Here is a 27,403-nt window from a genome sequence, read left to right on the forward strand (position 1 = left end):
CACATGTGTGTCAGCTCCATCTTAATTGCACCTCTGATCCCGGCCCCCATGCGACGACCCCTGATCCTCCCAAGACCAATTGTGAATGACGATTCAGCTAGGATAACGCGGACGCACGCGGGCGCGATCGAGATCGATTTTCGGCACTGGTCCTCCAGCTATAATAATGACTTGACTTGACCACTATCACGACTTGTGCGCAACTGGCACAATAACAGAAGCCTTCTGATTCTTGATTCATGATTGCTCATCATACGCTCGACTCTCGAGTCACGACTATATATAGACATCGTATATAGCTCGCGCTCAGAGCGCATGCTTGGTGGTTGTTGATTGCTCAGCCTTGACGTGAGACATCTCACGCACTTTGCATGCTGCTGCTGCTGCTGCTGGCTGTGACTCGCATGACTCATGACTGCGAAGCAGCATGCAACGATCGATATACGTGCGATGCGCAAAAATAATATATAATCAGAATCGTGAGTGAGCACGGTAGATACCCGTCACGATTCGTAAATCAGGTCCATACACTCGCGCCAAACCTTGAATGTGGGTAGAATTCGGAATGTCTAATCTACAATTCCTCAACATGCTCGTTCAGACGGAACGCCTTGACATGTCGTCACATTCGTGATTGCTGATGCCTATCTTGTATTATATACTCACATTCTGTACAGCAAGCAAGGAATCACGGATCAAGAATCAGCGAAACAAAAATGGAAAATGTGCATCCAAGCAGCATGCGAGCGGCGATATGATTCTCTGAACTGGAACCTCCAAACTCTTTCTGGGAGCCGTCTCTTGTATACAAAGACCAATGAGATCCACTTTTCTTCTTTCACAACCACCATGCAGTCTGAGTCCTCTTCCGCGCAAAAGTAGGGAGCGCCAATCACGAATCGCTGAACAAAGAAGCCCACGATTCTCGCATCTCCCAGGCCAACCAAGCGTTCTTGATTCAATTTTCATGGACGACGAACTCCTACGTTTATGGACTGTTCGTGGCGCACTCTCATTACGATCCATGTTAGACTGTCATCATTCAGCACCGTCCAAGATTCGTGATCGCGCAAGACTGCTTTGACTGCCTGACCGCGGAGTTGCGCCTTTTGCTCGGGGTGCCTCAGGGTCATGACTGACCTTGCAAGCTATATATATGTATCAACGCGCATGCTGCTGATGTGGCTGCCTCTGACTGACCGCGGCCGCGGGCGAAAAAAGGATCCCTGCTGCTGGTGTGGCGATGACTCGGTGGTGCAAAGGACGATCGAGCTGCTTTCCATGAGTGCAGCAGATTTTGACTTGTTAGTCCTGATGGGGCAGGTACGAACCACGCATGATCATTAAGAATGTGGAGACCACGATCACGAATGATTCCGAGACTTTCGACTAGTCGCGCTTGGAAGCGCTTGACATCAGCTAGCTGATTCGCAACGGTCTTACAGCGGTCGCATCGATCTGTGTGAGCTGCGGAAGGGCGAGGATGATTTTGCGCCTGTACGCTGGTCCTTCGGATCTCTGAGCGGGGTTGCCCTCCAGGTACACCGTGTTCAAATTGGGACACTTTTCAGTTCCCAATTGCGCTTCAAGAGCATTCAAGTCTGGAATCTGATTGTCGTTAGCCTGCGTTGGGCATGGACAGTCGCACGTCTCAGCTTACTTGAAATGCTCTGCAGACACCATGGCGCTGGTAGCGTGGACTGAAGACTTACCCAGAACTCTTCCAAGTCCTTCAAATGGTCCACGTTCTCGATCCGAGCAATGCGATTGGCACCTATGTCAAGCGTGGTGAGCTTTCTGCACTGCTCCAGCCCCTCTATCTTGCTCAGTCCATTGTGACTAATGTAGAGCTCTTCCAGATTCACGAGATTCGCCAAATTCTCTAGCTTGGTGATTCGATTGGACTGAATGCTCAATATTCGCAGGTTCACTAGAGAGTCGAGATTCTGTCGTGGCACAGATGGGCGTCAGAAGCGCAGTGAAGCCGCTCAAAAACCCCATTAGACTCACCTCTAGCTTCGTAATCTTGTTCTTGCCCAGCCACAGCTCTTCTAGCTGCGTCAGCTGACCGATGTTCTCGATCGCCTGATCGTAGGAAATGACAAAGTGGTGCAAATTCAGCACTCGCTATCGGCCCAGACTGATGAGCAATGGCGAAACGCACCCTCAAGCGATTGCCACCCAGTTCCAAGCTCCGCAAATTTGTGGCGATCGAGCCTTCCAGGTCGCCTGGTCTCACGCGAGATATTTTGTTCTGTACAAAATATAGCGTCCTCAAGTGCCCCAACTCCTGCAGGTGTGAGATGTGCCTGATGGAGTTGAAGGAGTAATCGAGCGTTCTAAGGCATCAAGTGATGCTGCTATTGTTAAGCGCCCGTTTGAACAGTCGCCCATTCTTGATTGCGCACTCACTCTAGCTGCGAGCACCCCTGCTGCAAGACATCACCGTACGTCTTTTCCAAGCCATTGTCGTACAGATCCAAGTCCTTCAATTCGGACAAGGACCCAATATCGCGCAGAGTGATCTTGCTTATCTCGTTTTGTCGCAAGCCTAATCTATGCAGAGATTTTGAGAATCGAGGTAGGTTGAGGCGCTTCAAGGATTTGTTGGAGAGCTTCAGGTGTGTCAAGTCGATGTACTGGGAGCGATAGAGCGAGAATGAGCAAGCGATGGAGCATTGTAGAAAGCGACAGCAATGCCAGAGCACGCTTGCCCTAGCCTGATGGTGTAGCGCACACTCACATTCTCATCATCAGCGTAGTCCGCCAGTAAGTTTTCTACTCCCTCCTCACCGTCCGCATCCGCATCCTCTTCTCCCGCTGCATCGACAGTCTCCTCGACTTCTTCATGCTCCAGCTCATCATCGCTCTCCGGCTCTTTTGGCGCCGAAGGTGGGATTGGTGGCAGATCTGCTAACCTCGCCTGTTTTTTGACCGCAGTGCTGCTGCTGGAAGCTGCTTGATTCCCGCTGCTATGCGTTGCATCGACTGATCCGGAAGGAGCATTGATGACACGAGCTGATGTCGACGCGCTGGACTGTTCGGCACTGCCAGCGTCCGAGAGGCTGAGCGAGGCGAGATTGGCCTCTTGAGCCTCGCTCGACTTTGGCTCTCCTGGCATGCTGTCTAGTCCAGTACTGTAGCAGGCCAGGGTCGTGCGCGAGTGGGACTGAATGCGGCGTTCGTTGGGAGAGCAAGCACACTCGTCAGCTTCTCGATCAAGTGTGAGGAATCGAATTCAACCCTAATGTTGGAGCTGAACCTGCGAGCAGTCGCAGCGTAGGAATGGTGTAATCGTGAATGGATGAGAGAGGAGAGAGGCCGTCACGCCGCCGCGTGTCCCTTTCACACCACGTTCGTGATTCGGTTGATGATCTGCGTCTGTCTTGCTGCTGCAACACAGCTCGGGGTGGCTTCGCGCGCAGCTATCCGCGTCTAAATCCCGTACGCACCTTATCGCCGACGGACCACTCGCAGCTCAACACTCACCACTCTCGACTCATGCAGCCGCGCACCTGCACGGCTCAGCATCCCTCATGATTCTTATTCTCCAATGTGACCATTTCAGCCTGTTGAATTACAATTGGAACTCTCAATGAAATTGTTTTACCTGATCTCAAACTTCAGACCGCTCGTCAATTTCTTGTCGTTGTCACCAACCCACACACTCTGACTGACACAAACGAATCAAACACGACGCGCGATTGGCAGAGTCTAAGCTCGAAGGGGTTGAATGCAGCAAGAGGACACGTAAGAATCACACGAGGTGCAGCCGAGTCGAGACGTCTAGCCGCTCCACTGGATAGACTTGAGGTCAATGCCCTCCTGCACCATTTCATACAGAGGTCTGCGAGTGAATCGGATGAGTGAAATTGTCAGCACCAAATTTGCACCCAAGCGATGTCAAATCGATATAAAATACTCACGACATTTCACGAAGCCTCTCGACGACCGTGATGATCTTCTCAGCCACGTAGTCAACTTCTGCTTGGGTGGTGAATCTACCAATGCCGAATCTGAGACTGGAGTGCGCGTTCTCGTCGTCCAGACCAAGCGCTCTAAGAACGTAGCTGGGTTCCAAAGATGCGCTCGTGCAGGCGGATCCAGAAGAGAGGCAGATATCCTTGAGCGCCATGAGCAGCGACTCCCCCTCAACATACTGGAACGAAAGATTTGTGCAGCCTGGGTAGTGCTTAGATTGGTCTGCAGATCCATTGACGAGCACGTAGGGGATAGCGTCCATAAGCGTCTTCTTCAGGTAATCCGCCAGAGCAGAAATATGGGCGTGGTCGTACTGTCGTCAAGGCGTGTCAAGGCGTGCTGCATGTCAGTCAAGAGTTCAACCTCCAAAACCCTGCGCCGCACACCCGCTCAAGACCCCTGCACGCGCAGTCATTCGCTCTGCCGGTCGGCAAGATCGACGAAAGCGTCCGCTACCTGCCAACCAGTACAGCGCCCATCTCGAGATTGCAGATCGCCCCAGGAGAGCATCGCAGAGTACACCGCAACCCCAGCAGAGCGAGCTTGTTCTCGAAACGTAAGCAGCCATGGCTTGTTCCAGGCGGTGCTTTGACTTCATCATTGCGGAATAGAAGCAAAAGGGACTCGCGGCTCACCTTCATCTCTTGCTTGGCAAGTCTGGCCGCCTCACCGAAGCCAACGAGGAGGTGCGGTGCCAGAGTGCCGCTCCTCAATCCTCTCTCCTGTCCACCACCACTGATGATGGGCTCAAGTCTGACACGAGGCCGCCTTCGGACGTAACAGGCGCCTACGCCCTTTGGTCCGTAGATCTTGTGGGAAGACAGGCTCATCAGATCTATGCCGAGGGCGTCGACATCCAGGTCAATCTTGCCTGCCGCCTGCGCTGCATCAGTGTGGAAGAGCGGCTTGCCCGAGAGTCCTTGCTCTTTAGCCAGGGCTGCTCCTTTTGTCTTGAGAAGCGCGCCGATTTCCTTCAGCGGCTGAATCACGCCGATCTCATTGTTCACTGCCATGATGCTGACGACGGCCGTATCGGGTCGCAGAGCAGCCTCCAATTGCTCCAAAGAGATCAGTCCATCCTCCTGCACTGGCAAGTAGGTGACTTCGAAACCTTCCTCCTGCAATTTCCTAGCAGAGTCCAACACGCACTTGTGCTCCGTCTGAGTAGTGATGATGTGCTTCTTCTTTGAGCCATAAAAATGAGCAACTCCTTTCAAGCTCATATTGTTGCTCTCGGTGGCTCCAGAAGTGAAGATGATCTCTTTGCTATCTGCGCCAATAAGTTTGGCGACATGTTCGCGGGCTTCCTCTACGGCTGCCTCTGATTCCCAGCCGTAGGCATGAGTTCTCGAATGAGGGTTGCCGTATTGGTTCGTCAAGTAGGGAAGCATCGCATCGAGAACTCTGGGGTCCACTGGCGTGGTAGCTTGTGCATCCAGGTAGATGGGTCGCTTGGCGCTGCTGCCTGGTTGCGCTGTGGCGAGCAGCTCACTGAATTCTGCGGAGCATTGAAAGAACAAAGCAATTAGTCCTAGATTCGACAAAGCGTAAATCACTCCCATCTTGGTACTTGCCACTCACCTTTGTTGGCACGTTGAATACTTCCTCTACCTGCGCGAACCTCTGGCTGAACGTTTGGCACGACGCTGGCTTGGTTGGGGGCCGAAGCAGTAGCATAACCTCTGGTGGCGATGGAACAGCTCGTACGACTTGCCGCTTGACGAAGGGGAGCAGTGGAAGAAGTGGCTCTGCATGCCTTTTGGACCACTCGCGACGGGAGCGACATGGTGTGTCCAAGTGTCGTGTGGCAAGCGATGCGCAAATTTGCCAGAAGACGCACAGACTTGTGACGACTTGTCAAGCCTATGGAATGGTGGAAGGTATTTGTTGAAAGCGATTGAAGCGTTACCACACTGTCTAGCGTTCAGGCGGCGACGGTGAGATGGTGGATGAGCGCAGAGTGACTTGAGGAGGTATTCTCTCTCCCGTGCTTGCCGGCGATACACTCACGAATGGTGACTCATCAGACTCACTACTGACTGCATCGGCATCAGCTATACAGAATCACACGCCGCGACGGATGCACGGTCTCGAGGCCAGCTTTCCCGCGCGCGTCTGTCAGCACACGCTGCGCCTGCCTGGCTGCACAAATCAAGGGTCGAGCTGAGAGAGCATGCAGCACTCGCGCGATCTGAAGCTGAGCGAGACCGACGTCTTTTTTTGACTGGCCGGGGCTGCATGCAGGCACGTACATCAGCCACGTGGTTGCAGATCTGCCTCTCATGTCCAGAGTCTTGAGTCAAGAGTCAAGGAGTCGCCAGCACTCACGAATGCGACTCGCAACTGTGGTCATCTTCTCAGCACAACCTCGAGATCTCCATGCCTTGACGCCCAAGGGATCAATCAGAATCACGCTTCATGTTCCAGGCAGCTTTCCTCGCTCACATCCAAGGAAAGGGCCTCCATGAGCCACATGCCCACCGCCTCTGACTTCGCTTCGTCCTCTCCGCCACGCTCATAGCCACGCCCCTCTCGAGTCTCGGTCCCTGATTCAGAAGGCCTCAGCATCAAGTGCTACGCCATGAGCGGCCGGATCGTTCTTATCCTGCTCACTCTTTGAGCAAGTCTCTCCACGATGGAAGTCGATTCAGAGGGTGCGACCTTGGCGCCACCACCCGCTCCAACCAGTGAAGTTGAAACTGGGTCTGAATTGAGCCTACCCGTGGTCAATGCCTCAGTTTCCAAGCCACTTCGCGTCGGTCCTGAGGAGTCAGATAGCGACGCTGCAATCGATCCTTTGTTGACCGGCGCTGCTCCCACATCAGCAATGGACGACGATCCTCAGCGCGGTGCAGCAAGCACCAATGAGAAGAGCGTCGATGTAATCACACCAACCTCGTCTGCGAAGGTTTCAGGATCTGGAGCAGCGCTAGCGACACAGACGAAGGCGGGCCATGAAGACTATGAAGGAGATGATAGTGCCACTCAGGCACAGTCATCGATCCGCGACCGGCGAGAGGGAACCGCTGAAGGCCAAGTTGGCGGTACCACGATCGTTTCTGAGCCTCAGCCTCAGTACCACGATGGTATCCTTTCTCGGCGAAAGTCGATGCCGCCTTCGCCCCGAAAACCTATAGAGTCTCTACCGCCAGCACCGCCTGCGCTGATCTCCTCAAAGCCCTCGCTTTTGCCGAGCAGCAGCCCCCACCAATCTGGTCGCTCAATAGCTGACGTCACGGCAGTCTCGCATGCCAATAGCTCGTTCGAGAGCGCTGGCCCATCCCAGCAACAGCAACCAGATGGCCTTGCAGATGAAGACGATATGGATGATGGAGACGACGCGACTGTGGACGACGAAGGTGGAGTCATCCGGTGCGCTTTGACGCGACTTCGATCTTTGCCGAAAGGTCGAAACTGATAGTCTAACACTCTTCCTAACAGGTGTATCTGCGGCTACGACACAGACGACGGCTTCACTATTCAGTGTGAGAGGTGTCTGGTATGGCAGCATTGTGCCTGTTTCGGCATGTCCCAAGCATCAGTCCCAGACGAGTATCTGTGCGAGATGTGCGACCCCCGTGAAGTCAACGTTGCCTTTGCTCAACAACATCAACAGCGAAGGCGAGAAGCGGAAGCACGCAAAGCTGTCGACACAGCCAGACGGCTCTCACAGTCACAATCTCAGCAGCAGCAGTTCGAACAGGCACGCGCCGAATTGTGGTCGCATCAACAGCAGCTGCAGCAGCACCAACAAGGAGATCAGGCTGTCCTGCAGCAAGTCAACAACTCTGCATCGCCACATGTAGAGGCGCAGTCCTCGACTCCACCTCAAGGCCAGACCCAGGGGCGTAGTCGCAAGCCCACGCTGAACCTCGATACTAGCCAGACACCTGCTATGCCTAATGATCAGCCAGCTGGAAAAGGTCGGAAGAAGGGCTCGGGTGCCAAAAGTGGGCGCAAAACCCCTGCGCCCGAAGGTGTGGTCCCTGCGACACCCCCTCAGACTGGTCGTTCGGGGTTTGCAGGAATTGCAGGCAGCAACGCCGCGGACGCCGCTTCGCAAGGCGGCGCTGCTGCTGCTCCACCCAACATTGGCTTGTCAAGCATAGCAGAGGCCGACGAGAGGAGCATGGATAGATCTGAAGCTTGGCACACTGAGTTCACACCAATCTCCAGGAATCTTGTGGTTGAGCCCCGCGCACTCACTAGCTTGGCAGCTGCAATGGCAGAGTACGAAAGTGAGGACGCAGAGCCTTGGCCCACGCAGCCAAGCTCGAGCGGTATAGGAGTCATTGCTCCTGTAGCTGGGCCTGTTCCTGCTTTGGATTCTCCAGAAGACGTGGAGCCGTGGGGTCTCGCAGCGGTGGGCAATGAGTGCGTCCCCATCGCTATCGAGGGACCTACTTTGGCCAGCTTGCAACAGCCGACCTACGTCAAGCATATATCGGAAGGTGCAGCTGCGAGCATCTTCTCCAATGTGATGTCCATCGTGCCGCTTCCGACAGAGCCGGCTAGGCCGTGGTGTGCCTCTCGCACCTTCTCCAGGCCTACAATGCACGGCCTCTTTGCAGACTCGCCAATTGCTGCGGGAAGCTTCATTTCCGAATATCGCGGAGAGTTGCTCAGCACCGCAGCGTATCGAGCCAATCCCATAAATCAGTACGCTCAAGTCGGCACAGTCAAGCCACACGTTCATCTGTTTCCACCTCCCCTTGCCGTGGCCATCGACGCCAGACGTTTCGGCACCGAGGCCCGCTTCGCACGTGCCTCCTGCCACCCCAACGCTGTCTTGCGGCCTATTCTGTTCACCCGCACTGCCGAAGCGGAGCTAGTGAGATCTGAGGACGCGGATCATTTCAGTAGTCTCGGACCATCCTTCAAGCGACCAGAGCGGGAACCGGAGCTGCTGTTTGGAATTTTCGCATTAACGGACATTTCACGAACTCACGAAATCACACTGGGCTGGGAATGGGACGACGAGCACATTGTCCATTTGCTTCCCTCGCTTGTCAAAGATCCCGCATTGGGCTTGCCTCCTGCACCACCTGGCGGTGAGGGCGCCAGCGCGGCTGCTCTAGCTGCAGCAGCTATTGCAGCCAAAGTGGCCTCGGGAGTCCGCACGACAGAGCGAGAACGCAGAAGCGCTGCCATGGCAACACTCGCTGAGCGAGGAGAGTTCCCATATGCCAACGCGCGGTTCGCCGCATCTATGAACGCAGTGCTCGCTGTCCTGCTAGGCATGTCGCTCTGCGCTTGCATTGGATCAGCCGTTCCTCCGGGTGGTCAAGGTGGGACAGCGAGCGCGCACAACTCTAGAAAGCAGGATTGCGCCATCGCACAGATGCTCCGACTAGCTCAAGGCATGGCCCCTTTGAATGTCGTAATGCCGGGAAACAAGAGTCATCGCAAGATCCGACAGCCCGACTTCTTACCATTGGTCGGGGTGCGGAGGTGGTGGAGACCTCTCAGCTTGCCTCCGACGCCTGAGACGACACCTGATGAGGTGGCAAATCGCCAGCGAGACTTGCTCTTGCACCATCTGGACGTGCCATACAAGCGTACGCCAACGGGTCACGTCGGACGCGTTGGCGAGGAAGATTACCTTCGCGCAATTGCCGAGCTGAAACGCACTGCTAAGGATGTGCGTGAAGCTGAGCTTCTACCAGACATTGAGGACGATCGCCGCTCGCGCGCTTCCTCGTTGACAGAACCTCTGTCAGGGCTTTCGGATCTTGACGAAGTCGATGACGAAGATGACGTCAGTGCTCTGCTTTCGAACAAAGGCACCATCGATCTCAGACCAGAACAGTCCGATCCGGAAGACGCGTGGGATGCACCAAGATTGTTGCCCCACAAGAAACGCGTTTCTGGCACCCGCCTCAAAGCGACCTACTCGGGCGATGAGGATTCCGATGCTGAGCGCGCGGGCGCTGCGGGGCGACGGAGAGCTTCCAAAGTACACACTACACCGCTGCCAACGCCTGGTCTACCCACTCAACAAACGACTCGCAAAGCCACTGTGACCGGCGTGAGAAAAGTTTCCAAGGCACAAGCTCTGCTCGAACAAACGCGCAAGCTCAAGTCGCGAGGTCGCCCGCGCAAAGAGCCCACTGAGCGCGCTTCACCTTGTCGCGTCAAAGTGCACGACGATAGTGGGGATGAGGGGCTTCAGCCACGACAATCGAGCAAAAAGAAGCGGAGGAAGTCCGGCAAGCTGCATGAGCCTAGTTCTCCACTCACGTCGGCGCCCGATGATGGAAAGGATTATTCGTCGGACGAGAGCCTGAGCCCGGCGCCTACGATTCAGCGGAAGCTTTCGACCCAATCCGAGCGCCGCAATTCGCTCAAGCATGGTGATCAGAGCAAGATCGAGGAGCCTCTGAGGGCGGACAAAGTGATGCTTGAACGGCCGGACAAGAAGCGGCGAGCGTCCCTTATGCCCAGCGGATCCGAGTCCGAGCGCACTGCACGCTCGGTTTCTCCCGAGAAGAAGGCGAGCGGACAGGAAAGGAGCAAGAAGAAGCGAAAGGCGTCCGAGGCTACGAGTGATCTTTCCGAATCAGCGATCAAGCGTAGAAATGCCAAGCGTCTGGCCGCGTCGAAAATGGCGAAGCTGCAGGAGAAGCAAAAGCGCTTGTCGCTCGCCGACATTCGAGACTCGGAGTCCTCGGGAGAAGAGCAACCCAAACTCCAATTGTCCCCGAATAAGCGACAGAGGAGCAACTCTCCGGAGAAGAAAGTGGTCCGGGCTAGTGTGAAGGCAAAGAAGCCACGGCTCATCATCTCGACAGACGAGAGCGGGCTCGAAGAGGATTTGACACCTGGGGCGACTGTGGCGCAAGTTCAAAGCGCCACAAGCTTCGAATCGTCGCCAGTATTGGAGGACGGATCAGCGTTTGATTCGCAAGTGCCACAGTCCACGGGAAACCAAAGCAGAGTCGGAGATTTGGCGCTCACGCAGACTCCGGACACAGCTCCGCCTCCAGCTCGCGTCGAACCTCCACGAGCAAAGCTCACTTTGGCGGAGTACAAGAAGCGTCTCGCAGAACGTCAAGCGAATGAAGCTGCTGCGTCTGCTGCACCACCGACTCCGAGCGAAGTGCCCCCGTCACCACTTGAGACCTTGATTGCTGGGCAGAGCAGGCTTGGCCCGCCTGGAAGCGGTGTTTCTCCGTCCGGCATGGAAGTGCAGCATTCAGCGGTGGGAGCCGGGGATTTCTTTGCCACTCGATACGCACCCCCGGCGCCTCGTCCACCCCGTCCCGCGACACCACCTCGCTCTATTCCGCCCTCTCCGATCGCTCAATCAGTATATTCGAACGTTCCATCAGGTGCAGCGCCCGGCCAAACACCCTCCTACTCTAGCTTTGCGCAACGAGCTAGTCTGGCGGACTTCTCGCAGCCTCCTGCACCAGCTCAAAGTCAGATGACGGTCGACACCGGTATAGGGAGGCAGCCCCTCAATGTGGGCACAGGTATGCATTCCGTTCAGACTGCGTTTGCACCGGATCATGTTCGCGCGGATTCCAGCTTTGTGGGCGATGACATCCGCAGCCGAGGTGATAGCATGAGCCCTCGAAAGAGTGTTTCTGGGGCATGGTCCATGGGCAGTGCGACTTCACCCGTCCGTGCTGCGCCACCAGCGCCACTTGCGTCAGATCACACCGGCGCAGACGTCGCTAGCAATCGATCCGTCTTCAGGCCAGGATTTCGGCCAGTCGTGCCTCCCAGTCCCATCGCGTCCGACATGCCAAGCTTACGTCCTCCGCAAACTCCGACATCTGCGCCTCGACCACCGGCGGCGCCTGCGGCTTTCAACCCACCTCGAGGACCGAAAGCTCTGATCAACGCCTCTGCTGCTACTGCTTCACCAAGTGTGGCAGCCGCGTCCAGTGCTTTCTCTGGGCGTAGCGAAGACATTTCTCCGATTGTTGGTGCTCGTCGGATGCACTCGAACTCGGTGTCAAATGCCAGCGCGAGCAGCATGAGTCCTCCTGCACATGGCTCTCGGCTACCCTCGGCTGCTGCAGGCCCACCGGGCAATGCGGTCGACGTAGGCGGCTCGAGGAGCTCCAGTGGGAGCTTCTCCGTGGAGTCCGGTGCACCCCCTGGAACGTACGCCGCTCGTCCGACGGCCATCGATGACTTTGCAGGCGTCCCTCGCGGTCCTCGGGGAAGCGAAGATGGCTTCGTTGACGCTTCTCACACCATCCCAGCACCGCGCGAAGGAGCTGGTGCTGGCATTGCGAGCGGATCGCCAGCGAGCATGCCGTTCCGAGGCAGAGGGCGCGGCTGGATGGGCGGTGGCTCGAGAGGCTTCCCCAGAGGTGGTGGATGGGGAGGTAGAGCTCGCGGCGACATGAGGCGAGGCAGGGGTCGCGGTTGGTAGTGACTGCAGTTGTGTTTAGTTTCGTCACTCTCTTCGCGATATCGCGCAGCTGTATTAGTAGCGAAGGACATTGATGTACCAATAATGGAAGTGCTATCGATTCACCGCTTTCAGGCTGTACAAGGGTTTGATTTCGTCATGATATGTGCACCATTGGCGCTATGAATTAGTAGCGAATCGTATAGAGGTTCTACACCTAGTCCGTCGCGCGTAGATCGTGAAAATATGTACAAGAAGCATGCTCTTACTTGAGTAGGGGAGCATTGCCTGCTAAGTCTTTATTCGGGCCGCGTAGCTTTGTGATCACGCCTGTGTGTGATCAATCTCACTCTTTGCCGTGGAGCCGCGGCGAGTCAGCTCATTCCATCCATCCACCTTCGCGGGCTCGATGTCCTTGCGAGCGGCGAGGAATTTGTGGAGGTAGATGCACGCGACTGCCAAGCCGAAGTGAATAGAGTGGCAAGGATCAGCTCGACGGTTCTCTCTTCTGTGCGGTCAAACGACGACTAAACTTACCGGTCAAGGTTGCGATCTGCAGCAGGATACAAACGAACCAGAAGGGGAACTGAATGTTGTACTGGTAGCTCAAGTTGTGGAAGTGATATTGGTAGTTTCTGTATTTCTCCTCCAGTCTGTTGAGAACTATAGCCTTCGCAAGCGTGGCACCGAAGCTGCCGAGCAGGGCGAAGGCACTGACGACTTTTGACGAACGGCAATAGGATCTTTCGTCAGCGCCTACTGATTCAGCTTCGCGGAAACACAAGCCACGTACCAATGTGGATGAGCCACGCAGACAGACGACCTTTGTGATCCAGACGGTGATCCAGATCCAAAGAAGGTATGATGGTTCCGGGAATGAGGCACCAGATGACCACGATGCAGTTCGTGGCTAGTGATGCATTGCTGGTATCATACGCGGCCGCCCCTTCCTCGCCCCACTCAAGGGCAAAGGCTGTGGCGAAGCCGGCAAATATAGCGGTGACGATTGTCAACACCAAGAACGCAATGAGCAGTCCTCGAGAGACGGGCGCCGTCTTGTTGCCTCTGGGCTTCGCCATTTTGTATTTATGAGAAAGGCGGAGATGGTTTGAGCGATGATCGAGTTACGCTGTTAAGTGAAAGCCCGACGAGTGTGTTCTGCTTGATTGTGAGAAGGGTGGGGATAGCGGGCGGGTGCAGCTTGGGATCGGGTCCCTTTAAGTATGACAGCGGCGGCAACTCCCTTCGATATATGGTGCATCGAAGGCTCACGCGCTCGGTCAAGAGCAGTCATGCATGCAGCTAGTCAGTTAGTTGTGGGTGGAGATTGGTCATGGAGTGTGAATGCTGCCTCATCACACGACCCGAACGTTAATTGATATGCGTTATGGTCGGGCTGAGATGCACGGCACTCATCTCAGACTTGCCGGCCCTCTGCTCCCATTCTCTCACGAGTCACAACTGTATACCGGCGTCTTCATCACCGCATCACGTACCCGCGGTCACAGCCCTAGAGTTGCTGCTGGTTGCGAACAGACAGACGCTGTCCCGTCATGATGGTTGCTCCTCGCCCGATGCGTTACTCCGACAGTGCCTGAGTAACTTGAACCCGCATATAGCGTGGGCTGAGGCTGTACAAAGTACACACCGAGATAGCTAGGAGACTAGCGGCTCATGGCGCCGCTTGACGTAACGCTTTGACCCGCTGCTCATTTGTAGCAGAGGGGGTGAGCGTATCACTGAATACAAAGCATGGCTTGTCCCCTCTGTACTGTACTGTACACTATAGGTGTCAGCTTTCGCGTCTGTAGGTGCGCACGCCAAGCGCGCGTTAACAGAGATTGCCGCGCAATTTTTGACAGACGATTGCAGGGGTGCGAATGCTCTGCTCATCCGAGTCGTGAGTGCAACGTGGGGCTCGAAAGCAAGCGTGATCCAGTAGGCTCGAGTAACGTGCTGCGATGCTATTCATGTGCACTTCGGCGTTCAGCGCGAATCTCTTGGCACCGACAAGCGCGCATGAAACGCCGCCCAGCAATCACGAATGAAGGTCATGCAAAGGATCTCCTCGCTCGCGTGACGCGGCGGTCCATCAGCACGGATCGCTGCGCGCGCGGGGCTGCAATGCAGGTTCACTTGGCCTCTCCGGAGTTGCGGCGACAAGCGCCCAGAGGTGCATGCGTGAGCGCAAATGCTATAAGGACGAGAAAGGAAGGAGAAGTCTGAGTGCGACTTTGACCCAGACTGGTCTACCTGTCATACAGCACAGTCACTGAGTCACGAGTAGTGAGCGCGAGCATACTCACCGAGTCACCATCACTCGACCTCGGGAAGAGGACAAGTAATTGAGATGTGAGATTCAAGACTCACATCAGCCTTGCTTCCGCGTGCATATTGAGCCTTCCCACCTTTGTCCGTACAGTGTGAGTGACGCAATGTCGCAGCGACAGCTGGACAGTCTCAGTCTTGCTTCCTATAGCTGCTATACCTGTTGTCGCATATCGTTTGATGAAGGTCTCGAATCGTTGATTACAATCAAGAATCGTGAATGCTGGAGAGTGTGCTCGACAATGTTCTCGATTGCGGAGGTCAGCGATCATCAAAGCCATGCAGCTTCTGTGATCGAGCCAGTCTCACGACTTGCGGATACCCTCTCACATGAGAGAGAGAGGAAGCAGGTCGGAGGCTCCACTATCCATGACGATGGTGACAGGATTGAGGCGCTTCTCGTTGCTATTCTATTCTACTTTGTTGTGCACTAAATACAGATGCAGGAGATGGCTTAAGCCAAGACGTGAATTTGCAGGGGTTGGGTTGAATAATGCTACGTGACAATTCCGGTGCGTGTGAAGGTCTGGTGTGTGAATTTGCTCGACCGTTGCGGCAGTCAGCGTCGAGCAGCCGTGCGGCTAGCCGAAATGATCTCATCCAAAGTAAAACTCCTGAACCAGCCCTGCGCTTTGGCGAGCTCCAGCTCGACAGTAGGTGCGATCTGAGTGCTACTCGATTGGCCACCTCGAGCCTCGGACCCGGCAAGTGGGCCACGGGCGAGAACGAGCTGACTGGGTGCTCCGGTGCCCTCTCCAGGTTTCAGATCCGCCAAGTGTGGTGCAGCATTCTCTCTGCGAAGCGCGTGTGCTCTGCCCGGGGGAAGAAGCAACTCGGTGAAGCTGTAGTGTGGCACAACGACGCCATCGCTGTGCATAATGTTGTCACCCCGGCGATTCGCCCGCTCGGTGGACGCAACGAGAGCTCGTTTGGCTGCCAGATCAATCTGGACCAATGGTGATTTCGTAGCTCGTGGCTCAGTCGCAATGCAATCCCACAGTCGCAACTCAAGTCGGGTGAAGTCGAAGCCGAGCCCTTTTCCGATGGCCTTTGTGTACGCTTCCTTGTGCGTCCAGAGGTCGTACAATCGTCGCAAAGCCTCAGCCTCGGTGGCTGGCGCATCCACTCGCTGGTCCAGTGCGCGTAGGATCCAGTGCGATTCCCGTGCTGTCAAAGCGAGCTCCATTGTGCTGACGAAGCTGTGGATATTGGGCTCGAAGTGAGGCAGAGATAGTTCCATCACGTCGATGCCGACCTTTGAGTCGATCCAGTCATCCGAATCCGAGGCGGGCACCTGGATGGCAAGCGCAACCCAGTCGCTGTCATGAGTGATGTTGTAGTCCAGCTTTTGTACCGATGGATGTGCCTGTAACGGGTTCACAGAACCGTCAGCATCAAGTTGAGATGGGCCTAGCTCCTATCCCTTGGCTCACCAAGAAAGGCCTCCCCTCGGCCTCCTTTTCAAAGCGCAATCGAGGCCAACCTGCGACTCGGCACTCCTCGACGAGGATGGTCATGGCCAAGCGAACGAGTAATTTGCCCGCGAGGCTTCCTGCAAGTGGGAATCGAAATGCCAACGCGTGAGGACAGTCATTCTTGAATCCCTGCAGCATACCCCAAGGCACCTTCCACTCACGTGCTCGGTCCACATGTCTGACGAATCGCGCGACAGATCGAGCTTCGCCATCAGGCAGCAGCTCCGCAGCGACATCTTTGGCATCGCCGCCACGACAGAGTAGAGCGGAGTGCTCGCTGACATCCACAACCCAAATATGAAGGTGAGGTGCACTTTCCGGCACGACAAATTGCCTCGCAGCTGAAGCTGAAGCTCCAGCTTTCACCTGATGGCTCGCTGGCGACGTCACCTCCTCACTAGTACTGCGCTGACCAGAAAGAGCAATGAAATACATCCTAACGTTAATGGACCAGCGCAAACCTGCTTGTGTGAGCTTGTGAGCATTCTTAGACTCACTGACGAAGTAGCATTGGTGGTATGTGTCGGTGCGCTCGGCGTGCTCGTAAAGGTTTCATGCGCGTCTCCTGCTGCAGCCGTCCCGTGCGCAGTCGAGCGCTCAGAGGGCCGCAAGTTCGCTTTATTGATCACTTCTTTGGTAGGTACAGCGTCATCCATGGTTTCGTCCTCCTCGTCCCTAACGCTGGAGACTCCTCGAGCTTCCGCTTGGAGATCCTCAGCGCTGTGCATGAGGAAGTCCATAGAATCTGGCTCAGCAGCAAGTTGAAAATCTGGATGCGACCTGACGAGCGAGGAATAGTAATGCTGCAAGAGCACCCCACTGCAGGTCAGTCTCCAATCGATGATGTTCAGCAACTCTTTCTCCAGCATGTTGAGTTCTATGAGAGAAATGCCTCCTACGCGGGCGTAGTGTCCGTTGGTGCTGAAGGCGTCGCACAGCGCTTTCGAAGCGCATACAACCGCAGCGCACACGAAGCGGTGCACGGTGAGGCTGCAGACTGTAAAGCCCTCCATCCTTTCGCATACCCTGTCTATATATACCAGCAGAATGAGGGCGCAAGATTTGTCCAAAGAAGTGTATCTGGCGATGCGGTGTAAGTACGATTCGATACTGATTGCGGGTGTCGCCCTCGAGTGGAACCGCGTCAAGGCAGATGGATGCAGCGGCAGCTGATCATTGTGTGTTGTCAATCGCGTGAGCATGTCCGCTGAGCGGCGCGGAATGGATGTCAAGAACGATTTCGAACGGAGATCAGCTTTGTGTGACTGCATGCAACCCAGAGAAAGCAACTGATCCCTCATCACGACTACTCACCTACGAGTACGATAACGTCGTCTGGCTGTGCATCTTCGAAAGAGCCGGGTAGAACCCTAGTCGATGGCTCCCCAGTCGCAGCCAGACTGCTAGTTGAAGCAATGGATGCTTGCTTTGCCTTTTCGGACGGCGGCGTTGTGCGATGTGTCGTAGTGCTGCCCAACGCGGTTGCAGACCTCCTTTCCCCGCCATTGCTGACGCTCCCGCTGCCCATGTTCGAAGATGCTCCCAAGCTGCCCGACGCTGATCCTGAAGCAGGCGCAGAAGTTATGGAGCCCGAGCCTGGTGCGGATCCGCTTGCTGCTCCACCAGATCTGGCTGAAAGACCATCGCTGCCCATCCGAGCCCCAGCGACGGCTGATGCGGGTGCGATGCTCTGCTCCCTCGATCTGGAAGCAGAGGCAGACCTCGACCGATCCTTGCGAGCATCCGCGATAAGCCCCAGCTCTTCGGTGATGGATCGACGCATACCGCTCGAGCCTGCCAGACCCCCGAGTACAGTACCGATGGAAGGTGAAACATCTTGGGCGTGATTGTTTGCAAAGATGACGTCAGATGGGCTCGCCCTTTTGGAAGGAGAGGTGCTCGAGGTCGACCTCGAGGGTGAGGACGTGTTGGATGCCAGCGCCATATTGCACGACTGTGTTCGAAGATGAGTGAAGTCTCGCGGGTGGTCAGACTCGATTTGATCAAAGTTGAAGCTTGCGCGTTTCTAAGATGACTGACTTGCTCCTTCCGGACCCAAGTCCGGCTTTGAGCTGCGTGAGAAAGAGACGGGGGACACCATAAGCACTTTGGGCGCTATCAGTGTGATGGAGAGGGATGCTGCCCGAATCGTCGAAGCGCGGATGTCTCAACCTCTGATAGAGCGAGGTATGACAGCGGAAAGGTCACCAAGCTGATGACAGCTGAAGAGGAAGATTCCGTTGCCAGGCGCGCTGCGAGGCACGAAACTAATGGCGTGAATTGTACGAGCGCTTCCGGCCCGGCGGCCATGGTACATGCTGTTGTACATGCATGCTTTGCTACCTCGTGCCTCTTCTTCCATGGACCACTCACTTTCAGATCGCCTGTCAAACGCAGCAAACGCAGCAAACTCATCGGATGATGCAGCAGCACGGTCTTGCATGGAACGTGCGCGCGACTTCACGTGATACCCCAATGTGGATCGTGAAGTCAAGATTTGATTCTTGATTCAAAATTCACGATTCAAGATTTTGGCTCTGATCTTCAATCAGAATCGGGAATCCCACAGCCAAATCTTTTGGCTGGTCATTCGATCCTGATTCGCGACCTCGTCCATCGGAGTCAAAATAGCTGAAATTGAGTCAGACAACTTTGTGTCTGGTGCTTGAGCATCAAAGTGTTGTAGCTCGAGAGGACGTGAGCTTGAACTAGAGCATCATTTGTAGGGATATCCGAGCTCAAGCTACGCGAACACAGACGACGGCTCCAAAGCCGTGTCAAGACGTTTTGTCGGATGCATTCGATGTTCAATCAAAAATGCATTAGACATGAATCGCAAATTGCGGGAATGTACCAGGCATGACTGCTGAGTCCAATTTTGTCGGGACAGGGCAGCCCGAGTACTCTGTGACTGGAGGTAGTCTGACGACCCGGAGGTCGTGTAAGATCAGACACCTCCTTGCCCAGTCATACCCGTGCCATCTCTAATCTTTGCGATGTCACTCGCTGAGTTTCGAAAGAGAGGGCCGGCGGTGAGCGTGCGACCTCAAAGCAAATGAGAATGCGTAGCACACATACCAGTGAGATAGGATCTCTGGCTCGAAAGCACGTCCTCAAAGATTCTGTACCGGTCCGCAATAATTCAATCAGCAGGGCGACCATCGTGATTGCGCTCGGAGACGAGAAGCCCTGCTGTAGATTTGACAACGACTCACCGACTCATCTCGGCTTCCCCCTTCGTGCGGCCATTGGTATTCGGCGATGCTGAGCCCGCCTCACCTTGAGGCCCCAAGAACTGTCCCTCCAAGAAGGCGCGCAAGCCGTCCCAGAATTCTGTCGTCGAGGCAGACCGGAATCTGTCAGAGACAAGAGCCAACGGAGATGTTGGGCGCCTCAGGCTTCACTTACCGACACTGGAGTTGAGGCGGATGATTTTCCGCGGGGAACTCGTGAGCAGCTGAGCAAGCAATCTTTCTCTCCTAACGGTCTGCCCGTGGCTCACTCACCTGCTGATCCGCGCCAAATGCAAATTGCTGATGCTCGCGCTTGACGTCATTCTGCCTTGCGAGTCTTGCAAAGGTCCGTGGCTCGGTCCTTGATGTCCGGGCGTCAGTGGTCTGCTTCCACTTTGAGGTCCACCAACCAAGTCATCATGATCCGTCGTAAGAGTCAACTCTGGGACCGATATTGAGGATGTAGACCGATGATGCGATTTCTTGCCGCTCGCGGCTGGTGACAAGCCTTGCAGCGTAGAGCTGGGCGCTGGTGCTTGAGCAGTCGATGGCACATCAGCTGGCACTGTGACCGCTTTGGCACCTTGTTCCTAGGCAGGGGGACAGTCGTGTATGCGTCAGATGGGCAAGGCTCGCTGATCCGAGGCAGTTTGCAGCACGTCGTTCCGACAACGATTCTTGCACAAAGTCGCACTTCGCAACCAAAGGTCCGGCTAAATGCACGGGATTGTCCATTCATGTATTTGGCTTCTAGGTCCATCCTGAGCAGCAGGCGTGTATCGCGACAAGATTGATGGAGCCGGAGCTGTCCATGTACCCATCGCCTCTAGTATCCATTCACGCTCTCTTGTGTCCTGCCCTGCTCCTGCGCTTGCGCAAGTTCCGATCGAAGCGGACTCACTTCATACTGCTTAGGTGTGAAGGTCTTTTGGGAGAACGCGTGAAGCTCTGCAATCTGGTCCTTGAGCAAGTCGTTGACTAGGCGATGTCTCTTCAGCGTCGCAAGGCTGTGCATGCAGCATCAGAAGATGAGCATAAAGCGCTTGAACGGGCACAGATCTAGCTGGCACTGGCTCACCCCTCAAAAATCGGAGAAACAATGATGACGTCGTAGGCCTGAAGGCGATGAGCAGCGCAATCAGCTTCTCTAGTAATGAGAGATCCATCGCTGGGTGCTTGCGCTACTGTAGAGCCACGCCCTAGGCGGCCTTCTGACCAGCAAGCTTTGTGTCCCTGCAAGAGCGCCTTTCGCCCCTCCGGGCCATGTGTTGCCAAATTGTCAATGCCTGCAACTGTCACTTACTTGTCCACATCCACCGGAGACGTCAGACACAACCTGTGCACAGATATACAGAGCAATGTAGGGTCAGCGAGAGAGCTGGACATGTCGCATCCGCTAGACATGCGGATGTCCGAGCTCAGCAACGCTACTTACCAGTGCTGTGACACCATCCACCTTTGCCCTGATGGCAGCTTCCAGCTCAGCTTGTGACACCATCTTGAGAGCCAGTCGAGTACCTCGATTGAGCAAGCGAGCGTGCGCAAAGTATGTTCAAACGCGTGGCTGATTGACGCCCTGCCTCAGTGCTGTCAATCTCGTGTTCTGCGCTGGACGACAGGAGAGATTGATGAGTCTTATCGTCGCTGCGAGGCTAGAGTCGTGGGATCGCTTGGAAAAGTGTGACCGCGTTGTGACTCGCGCCGTTCAAAGAGAGATTGTCTCGAGTGCCTTGCTGTGTTGATTGTGGACCAATTCTGGCAGAATGCTGTTCGCCTATGAAGCCATCTTCAGCCTCGCGCAGTCACGCGTCGAGGTACCGTCATCAGCGGCGGCTGCAGCATCCAACGGCAGGCGCGGGGGTGAGATCCGTGCATATGAATTTGGCTCACCAATCGTGAATGAGTGACTTCTGAGTGGCGCAAAGAGCAGCGCATTCAAATTCATGGCGCCGCGCATTTTGGTGCGTCCATATATGCCGTTGTCTAGCTCCGTTTGTAATATGCACTCATCTCCGAATAGAAATTTACCCGTCTCATCCGTGCTTTGGGGTCACGTGAGCTGACTCTCCACACGGCGCTTCCTGTGTTCCTCCTCGCATGCAACACATCGCTAGCTCATCATCATCTGTGCCTCATCTGTCATCATCATCATCATCATCGCCTCATCGCCTTCGCTGCCTCATTGCCGAGAGTACCCGCTGCCTGCTACAACCTCATAAAGAGCGATGAGATTCCAGCTGAGCCCCGATGTCGTCTCTCTTTCGATACACAGCATTCGTAAGAACTAGGAGCATCTCCGCCAAAAGACGGAAGAGGAGGTTGCAAGCGACATCGACCTCTGACTGGAGATCACCTACTCAGTGAAGCTCGACACATCAAGCCTGAGGTATGAAACCGTTCGGTCCAAGCTGGTGTCGTCCGCTCTGCTCCCAATTTGGAGCGTCGTGCCTTTCCATCCCGAGTCGGCGAGGCTTTTCCGCTCCGACCTTAAGCAATTCAAAGCTTGTTTCTGGAAATGGCAAGATTACGACTCAAACTGCCTCTGAACGTGGCCATAGCGTGTTTGCAAACAAGCAGGTGGCTCGCCATTTTCTCAACACCTCAAGCGCACCCATGACGACACAAGCAGCAGGCCAAGTCAAGTCAAACGACGTAGCACTCAAGCCTGATGGCTTGGAACCCTCTCAGCCGGCCTCTGAGCTTCTGAATCAGGGCCCCAAGCTCAGACCGTATCAAGGTACTTCACGAAAGATCACGCGGCGTCTGCATGCTGGTTCACTGACGATTCAAGATTGCTTGTGCAAACAGAGGAATGCGTCATCGAGTGCTTGCAAGCAATCAGCGAAGGATTCAAGCGGATAGGCGTCAGCTCTCCCACGGGGAGCGGCAAGGTGCGTATCCTCTTTCCAAGGTATCCTTATGTGTATTCCAATCAATTCATCGATTTGGTCCTTCCCTCACAGACCACAATCTTCACCTCTCTGCTAGCGCGCTTGCCGCAACTACCGGCCAAGTACGGCAGATCAGCAAATCAAGTCCTCATTATCGTGTCCTCAATCGAGCTAGCGCTTCAGACTGCAGAGGTGGTGGGCAGAACTTATCCTTCCTTACTGGTCGAGATCGAGCAAGGATCTAAGTTTCACGCTACAGGAGCAGCCGACGTAACAGTCGCCACCATCCAAACGCTGAATAGATCGGAAGGACGATTGAATAAGTTCGATCCAAGGAACTTCAAAGGCGTCATCGTCGATGAAGCGCATCATGCTGCAAGTCCAAGCTACAGGAGCATCCTCCATCATTTCAATCCAAATGTAGGGCGACCAGAGACACTCTCGCAGGATGACGTTGAAGAAGACGTGAAGCAGCCCGTTTTCCCGATGGAAGCTGCACTTGCCAAGCACGATTTGCCGATCATCGGATTCTCAGCTACGTTCGCACGGCACGACGGTGTGGCTCTGGGCTCAGTTTTTGAGCGCATAGTCTTCCACCGAGACTTTTTGGAGGTGAGCTCGGCCTACTCTGGCGAGTTCGTCTAGCTGCTAATGTCAACGTTGATTTCGCCACAGATGATTGAGGAGGAGTGGTGAGACTAGGTCAAAGCTCAAATGAGCTGCCCTAAAATGCTGAGCTTGGCCTGCTTTTCTTTGCTCCCATCAGGCTTTGTCCTGTGCGCTTCACCGCTGTTCGAGCCTCCATCGACTTTTCCGAAGTGCGACTCACGGGGCCTTCTGGAGATTTTTCACCAAGCTCACTCGCTGCTGTGGTGGATAAGCCGGTGATCAATCGCTTGATAGTTCGCACATGGCTCGACAAAGCGAAAGGTCGTCGCTCAACGTTGGTCTTCTGCGTCAATATTGCTCATGTGGAATCACTGACTGCCGAGTTCCGTCAAGCTGGCATCGACGCGCGCTGGCTACATGGCTCTACGCCCATCAGGGAGCGAAGACAATTGTTGCAAGACTTCAAGGATGGGGTGTATCCTGTCCTCGTAAACTGTGCAGTCCTCACAGAAGGTGCGGACGTACCTGCCATTGACTGCGTGCTCCTCGCCAGGCCTACACGCAGTCGGAACTTGTTCTCTCAGATGATTGGAAGAGGAATGCGTCTCTCCCAGGCCACTGGAAAGGCCGACTGCCTCATGCTGGACCTGGTCGGCACGCTTGAGAGGGGCGTTGTCTGCAGCCCTACCCTTTTCGGTCTAGATCCGGACAGCGTCAATGGTGAGCGAGATGCCTCCAGTGCGTAGCGGAAAGCGTGTAGACACCCCTGAACACGCCTTCCTCTGCCCTCTCAGAAGCAAGCGTTGAAGACTTGCGTGCTGTAGCTGACTCGCGGGAGAAGAACGGCGAAGACTCTCAGCAGGACAGCGAGACTGAGGAGATCAACGAGACAGAGATCCCCGATCCCTCGAAGGTAACTTATGAAGAGTGGGGTCCACTCGAATTGCAACAAGCAATGATGTCGCGAACCAGAGGCATCATTGAGCGGATGAGCCCAAATGCTTGGGTCGATTGTGGAGATGATATTTATGTGCTAGACTTGCCGCCGAAGAAGGGATACGTAAAGGTCGAGCGAGACGAAGAAGGCAAAGCGGAAGGGACAGGAGGTGAGACGATGCAGAATGGGAATGTGCTTTGCCTGTTCCTGGAAGCTTATCCGATTCGTCATGTGCAAAAAGAATGGGTCGCACACTTCACAGCGCGTAATGCGGACGCCGACGAAGCGGCGGCGGCATCGGGTGGCAGTCCGAGAGGTAAGAAGCGGTTTTCTCCTTTTCGGCGCCCGACGGAAATCTTGAGAGCCAGCGAGCTCGAAGCAGCCATTCGCGGTGCCGATTCATACGCCATCAAACGCGTTGGCAGAGCCGCCCCAGGGACTGGTCTGCTAGCGAGGACGTCACCATGGAGATCCAGACCTTCCAGCGAAAAGCAACGCGCTTTTGTAGAGAAGCGACTGGGTCTCGACAAGACCAGGGCAGCGCTAGCATCGGTGCAGGACGCCGAAGAAGACTCTCGAAGAAGCGAATGGAATATAAAAAATCGGTCGCCTCGTCCGGGAGATGCCTTGCCTGCTCTGACAAAAGGTCAAGCCAGCATCATCTTGACGAAGTTGCAGCACGGGGCCAAGGCGAGATGGGAGAAGCAAGCAAAGAAGCATAACAAAGCCGTCAGGGAGAAGAGAAAAGAAGCCGAGAGGAGGGCCAGAGAGACTGTCCAGGTAGGCCCCTTGCCTTCTTCATAAAATTATTCGCCCATCGATCTGTACAAACAGCGCCCATTTTGATACCAATGTGATGCTTATATGCTCCGATACGCTTCATGCCGGCCTTCGAAGAGGGTGTTGCGAGACGATGGAAAAGTGACATCATGACTGCTTGGCCCGTTTAGCCCTCTGCGGATGCGATTCGGGCGTGGTAGCGGGAGCGGAGACTCTGGAGCGTTTCCGCGTTGCTCTGCCTACTGATACGTCTTGCTCGGGAGAGGGAGAGGCTTCCGGAGCTTGTCGCCCATCGGCAACTTTGCCCGCTGCACGACGATCCTGCCCACTTTCCTCTGCAATCTGCGACGTTTGGCCCAAAGCATCCTCGTGCATTTCCTGCTTGATGCGCACTAGCGACCCTGGCGTCCTTTGCACCTCATCTCCCCTGCCCCCTTCTTGCACACCTTTTTCGGATCGAAAAGGGCGCACAAGCGCGTTGATCCTTTCCTGTTCCGCCTGTCTCTCCTCAACTTTCATGACCAGCTTCAAGATCTTCCTCTTGTACATCAACTTCTCCAGCCGTTCATTTGCAGGGAAGGTCTCTACGGGCTCCTTGTCGGGGCCGTCGCTCGGCTGAGGCTTCCTCGTAATCTTGATTGGAGCACCCGCTTGCGATACCGCTTCCTCTGAAGTCACCAGCAAAATCGACTTGTCCAGTACCGTCCTTCGTCTCCTGAAAGCTTTGGGAGCTAGAAGCGTCTCCAAGCCCGCCGTGTTGTTCGCGTGTGGAATGGTGGAGGCAGGGACAGAAGGAACGAGGAGCGGATCATCGAGCACTCCCCGCACATCGCAGTTTGGAGTTCGCAAATAGGCAAATCTGGAATAATGAGACGTTTCCCAGGCTGAGGGCTTCCTCCGACGACGAAAGTGGGACCATCCACAAGGGCCCAAAGGGCTGTACATGTCCGCCTCGCCGGACCTTTTTCGACCCATTCCTGCCAATCCCGAAAAAGTCATCTCGTAATCTTCTCTCTCATGCTGCTCCTCAGATGCCCAGCGCGGCTTTGCGCCGCGTACCTCGAGATCGACGATGCCCTTCAATCGCTCAGCAACATTCTCCACATCCTCGAGAGAAGCTCCAGCAGCTTCGAGCCTGTCGAGCACGCTCTGTCCATCCAATCGAGGTCGGAGAATGTACGCGCTCGGGGTGCATTGATGTAGCAAGCGAAATAGCGCCGATTGTAAACGAAGGGCTCTGGGCAGTAGATCTTGGGGTGGTGATAGTGATCTTGAACGCAAATTTGAGCCTGCATCGAAGAGTGATGAGTGACCCGAGCCTGATGAACCGCTGTCCGAACGTGGAGATGCTCTGGATTTTGCGCTGCTTGATGAGCTGCTGCTGCTGCTGCTGCTGCTTGCGCTGCTACTCGATGCTGATGATGTAGACGAGCCGCTGCTCGAGGAATCACTGTCGTGCGATTCGCTCATCTGCTTGCTACGGGTCTCCTTCGGGGAGGTCCGCATCTCCACGTCCGCGCCAGCGTGGCATTTGGAAGCCCTTCGAACCGCGCCAATCCCACGCTTGCGCTCACGGCGCTCATCCCTTTCGGCTCTCATGACCGCTTGCAGCTCATCGATGAGCGCCATGCCTTCCACCTGCTGTGAGGGCCATCTGCTGCTCGTCATATCGGGCTTGGGAGGATGACAGTAGTCGATGCTCGCTCCTATCGATGATTTCCTGCCGTCAACAGTCCTGAGCCTGTGTGTGATTTCCAGATCCATCTCGGAAAGCTCCGCGCCTCTGCGATTCCCATCTTGTGCTAGCTCCCAGTCTGCTTGACGCTCTTTGCGTTTGCCTCTACGTCGAGCCAGAGATTGCTCAGACATCAAATTACCCACCTTGAGACCGCTCTGAGTTAACCATTGCGCAGCGGGACTCATGTCGACCTTGAGCAGATCGTCAAACATATCCAGCTCTTGCCTCGTCAAATTCTTCCTGCGTGGAGTCAAGCTCTGTTTGAGTCGTGCTCTCCTCTCTGCGCGCTCTTCACCTTCTTTCTCCTCGCACGCCGAGTCTGCAGAGCTGGACGGTCTTCTGTTCGCGTCGGATGGACCAGATGTGGATGCCTGACCATACGCATTCCTGTTGGACCTCGCGTTCGCGTCCGGGTGCGAATCGGAAGCTTGCCAATCGCTCTCATCGCTATCGGCCTGCGAAGGCAGTGCGAAAGAGGAGCCAGAAGCGGATGGGTAAAGAGCCACCTCTGACTCGGGCGAAGATTCGGCGCTGGATCGAGACAGCGTTGGTGAGAAACCGGTCGAGCGAAGCTGTGACTGCGAAGCTGCTCGAGCCGTTCGAGCTGCCGCTCGGGTGGGTCGCGCCATTGTGTGATGGCTACGAAGACTACAAGTTCCATTCGCCTCGATTGATGTTCATCTTGGAGTGCGATAGCCGAGCGGGAACTATTGAGTCAAGATGTGCCTGCCTTTCGGGCGTTATCGCCTCAAGGCCGAGCAATCCTGTTTTGCGCGATTACAAACGAAGCGTTGGCCAATCGATTCCTCGAGGTGCTCAGAGCTGACGACAGGTCAGTGAGAGCCGTGAGACGCGCTTTGGGGATGATGGGCGGCGATGCACGCATAAAGGCTGCTTACCGAGGTTCCCCAATCGTGCATCGTGAATGAGCGAAGCAGTAAAGCACGATGCGAATCTGTGTGAATGTTAGTCATGAATCGCGAATTGTCGATAAAAGTGAGTAGATAAAAGTTTAGACCTCGCACCTCGCGACTTTGCGCGTCGGACGTCAAGTTGTCCTGCG

General features: G+C 55.2%; 9 protein-coding genes across 9 annotated transcripts; 3 read left to right on the forward strand and 6 right to left on the reverse strand.

The window, feature by feature from the left end:
* Nucleotides 1–1,016: 1,016 nt before the first annotated feature.
* Nucleotides 1,017–3,359, reverse strand: IE81DRAFT_325105 (L domain-like protein). Its single transcript, XM_025514419.1, has 6 exons — nt 2,744–3,359; nt 2,413–2,639; nt 2,165–2,339; nt 2,011–2,085; nt 1,713–1,946; nt 1,017–1,623 (listed from the first exon to the last, which is right to left on the reverse strand). Exons 1-6 carry the CDS (start codon nt 3,119–3,121, stop codon nt 1,420–1,422), a joined length of 1,293 nt encoding a protein of 430 aa, XP_025368082.1. The 5' UTR covers nt 3,122–3,359; the 3' UTR covers nt 1,017–1,419.
* Nucleotides 3,360–3,607: 248 nt separating this feature from the next.
* Nucleotides 3,608–5,990, reverse strand: IE81DRAFT_325106 (putative cysteine desulfurase mitochondrial precursor). Its single transcript, XM_025514420.1, has 4 exons — nt 5,563–5,990; nt 4,617–5,479; nt 3,927–4,294; nt 3,608–3,847 (listed from the first exon to the last, which is right to left on the reverse strand). The coding sequence occupies exons 1-4, from the start codon at nt 5,765–5,767 to the stop codon at nt 3,787–3,789; spliced, it is 1,497 nt and encodes a 498-aa protein (XP_025368083.1). The 5' UTR covers nt 5,768–5,990; the 3' UTR covers nt 3,608–3,786.
* A 340-nt stretch (nt 5,991–6,330) lies between these two features.
* IE81DRAFT_325107 (hypothetical protein) lies at nt 6,331–12,466 on the forward strand. The gene is made up of 2 exons (XM_025514421.1): nt 6,331–7,353; nt 7,423–12,466. Exons 1-2 carry the CDS (start codon nt 6,617–6,619, stop codon nt 12,368–12,370), a joined length of 5,685 nt encoding a protein of 1,894 aa, XP_025368084.1. The 5' UTR covers nt 6,331–6,616; the 3' UTR covers nt 12,371–12,466.
* Nucleotides 12,467–12,505: 39 nt separating this feature from the next.
* Nucleotides 12,506–13,733, reverse strand: IE81DRAFT_342419 (hypothetical protein). The gene is made up of 3 exons (XM_025515692.1): nt 13,143–13,733; nt 12,887–13,069; nt 12,506–12,804 (listed from the first exon to the last, which is right to left on the reverse strand). Exons 1-3 carry the CDS (start codon nt 13,426–13,428, stop codon nt 12,674–12,676), a joined length of 600 nt encoding a protein of 199 aa, XP_025368085.1. The 5' UTR covers nt 13,429–13,733; the 3' UTR covers nt 12,506–12,673.
* IE81DRAFT_199904 (hypothetical protein) lies at nt 13,583–14,094 on the forward strand. Its single transcript, XM_025510871.1, has one exon. It carries the CDS (start codon nt 13,737–13,739, stop codon nt 14,007–14,009), a length of 273 nt encoding a protein of 90 aa, XP_025368086.1. The 5' UTR covers nt 13,583–13,736; the 3' UTR covers nt 14,010–14,094.
* A 2,314-nt stretch (nt 14,095–16,408) lies between these two features.
* Nucleotides 16,409–18,232, reverse strand: IE81DRAFT_199941 (cyclin-domain-containing protein). Its single transcript, XM_025510872.1, has 3 exons — nt 17,467–18,232; nt 16,654–17,359; nt 16,409–16,560 (listed from the first exon to the last, which is right to left on the reverse strand). The coding sequence occupies exons 1-3, from the start codon at nt 18,095–18,097 to the stop codon at nt 16,539–16,541; spliced, it is 1,359 nt and encodes a 452-aa protein (XP_025368087.1). The 5' UTR covers nt 18,098–18,232; the 3' UTR covers nt 16,409–16,538.
* A 542-nt stretch (nt 18,233–18,774) lies between these two features.
* Nucleotides 18,775–21,297, reverse strand: IE81DRAFT_325110 (bola-like protein). Its single transcript, XM_025514422.1, has 9 exons — nt 20,821–21,297; nt 20,689–20,721; nt 20,464–20,501; nt 20,287–20,392; nt 19,659–19,975; nt 19,561–19,565; nt 19,368–19,485; nt 19,231–19,274; nt 18,775–19,158 (listed from the first exon to the last, which is right to left on the reverse strand). The coding sequence occupies exons 1-9, from the start codon at nt 20,881–20,883 to the stop codon at nt 19,100–19,102; spliced, it is 783 nt and encodes a 260-aa protein (XP_025368088.1). The 5' UTR covers nt 20,884–21,297; the 3' UTR covers nt 18,775–19,099.
* Nucleotides 21,298–21,998: 701 nt separating this feature from the next.
* Nucleotides 21,999–24,626, forward strand: IE81DRAFT_348801 (P-loop containing nucleoside triphosphate hydrolase protein; the record flags this gene model as incomplete). Its single annotated transcript, XM_025516297.1, has 6 exons — nt 21,999–22,122; nt 22,194–22,276; nt 22,349–22,888; nt 22,952–22,968; nt 23,043–23,605; nt 23,680–24,626. 6 exons carry the CDS (start codon nt 21,999–22,001, stop codon nt 24,624–24,626), a joined length of 2,274 nt encoding a protein of 757 aa, XP_025368089.1.
* A 62-nt stretch (nt 24,627–24,688) lies between these two features.
* Nucleotides 24,689–27,330, reverse strand: IE81DRAFT_200008 (hypothetical protein). The gene has a single exon (XM_025510873.1). It carries the CDS (start codon nt 26,967–26,969, stop codon nt 24,750–24,752), a length of 2,220 nt encoding a protein of 739 aa, XP_025368090.1. The 5' UTR covers nt 26,970–27,330; the 3' UTR covers nt 24,689–24,749.
* Between the last annotated feature and the right edge of the window lie 73 nt (nt 27,331–27,403).

The sequence above is a fragment of the Ceraceosorus guamensis genome, assembly GCF_003144195.1.
Source record: "Ceraceosorus guamensis strain MCA 4658 unplaced genomic scaffold IE81scaffold_53, whole genome shotgun sequence".
Lineage (NCBI taxonomy): Eukaryota > Fungi > Basidiomycota > Exobasidiomycetes > Ceraceosorales > Ceraceosoraceae > Ceraceosorus > Ceraceosorus guamensis.